This window comes from Trichinella spiralis, assembly GCF_000181795.1.
Source record: "Trichinella spiralis strain ISS 195 chromosome Unknown Scfld6758, whole genome shotgun sequence".
NCBI lineage: Eukaryota > Metazoa > Nematoda > Enoplea > Trichinellida > Trichinellidae > Trichinella > Trichinella spiralis.
Window position 1 is genome coordinate 1 of NW_003533697.1, and position 1,114 is coordinate 1,114.

Genomic DNA, 1,114 nt, shown 5'->3' on the forward strand with positions numbered 1-1,114 from the left:
TCGGTGTGACCTGGTCAAGGGACTGGTGCCCCAGAAGTCGCGGGTAGGTCCAAGAACAATACCTGCGCATCGCCGGACAGATCGACTATCTGGACGTCTCACGAGCTCTGAGTCGAGGTCAGAGAGACCCCCCTGCTGCGCCTCGATCTATCGTCGTTCGCGAGACAATGGCGAGTGCGCCATAGCGGCGACGGCAGTCAGATCAAAGGGCGTGGAAATGGCCATCATGACGTGACTATTAAGGGATTAGCGCAGGATCAAGAGATCCGAACCATGACAACATAATTGAAGACTGACAAGGCCTTAGATCGGCGCCGGAGATAGCGAGCGCTCCCGCCGCGAGCGAGCTGCCTATTGGTGGTTCGCGTTTGGGTCGACCGCGGGGCCGCCGACCCTGGCCCTATATATAGGGCTAGAAAGCGCGCCGCGCCAGATATACATATACCTGGAGAGAGAAGAGATACGTCTGTGTGTGTATGCGTCAGTGGTACGATAGTTGTACAAGAGGACGCGTTGGTTGCGAGAAGTCGGCTTAGAATACGTGGTTTGCAGTACTGGTTGCAGTATTGCCGTATTCCGAAGAGTCGAATTGGGAAGTGTGGACGAACCGAGTCGAAGTGCAAGGAAGGACGATCGAGCGAGAGACTCGTGGGTACCTTATTGAAGGGCATTCGACTTACCGTTAGGAACAACGGTAGTAGCTCGGGTATTCGTACACTTCGAGCGTGCAGTCGCAACGTACAGAGTTAGCGGAGTTAGGGAACCGGAAGACGTCCGCGAAGGAGATCGCCATCGACGAGAGTTTTTGGACCCCGATCGCTGCCCACGCCGTGGAAGATACACCTAATCCACTCTTTATTATACAGTCCACTCACTTATCGGCCGGACAAACGAACGTCTGGTCTATTCATATCTGAACGTCAGATTACTGTCGCTAGTCTGACTCTAACATTGGTCCTCTGAGCCGGATCAATCGAAAACCAGCAACCTACGGATAGTGTATACCATGGCGTCCTCTGCGAAATCACGGAGCAAGAAACTCGTGGCCCTCAGAGATCGGCTGATCCGACTGTTGGCCAGAACTGGATGAGTTGTGCATCAGATCCGCCGATGT

At 54.1% G+C, this 1,114-nt stretch overlaps 1 protein-coding gene across 1 annotated transcript; it reads left to right on the forward strand.

Moving 5' to 3' along the window:
* Window positions 1–34: 34 nt before the first annotated feature.
* On the forward strand, window positions 35–847 carry Tsp_14578 (conserved hypothetical protein; the record flags this gene model as incomplete). Its single annotated transcript, XM_003365927.1, is given in 3 exon segments — window positions 35–231; window positions 565–648; window positions 667–847. Coding segments are annotated over 3 exon segments (462 nt in total), but the record flags the coding sequence as incomplete, so codon positions are not given.
* Between the last annotated feature and the right edge of the window lie 267 nt (window positions 848–1,114).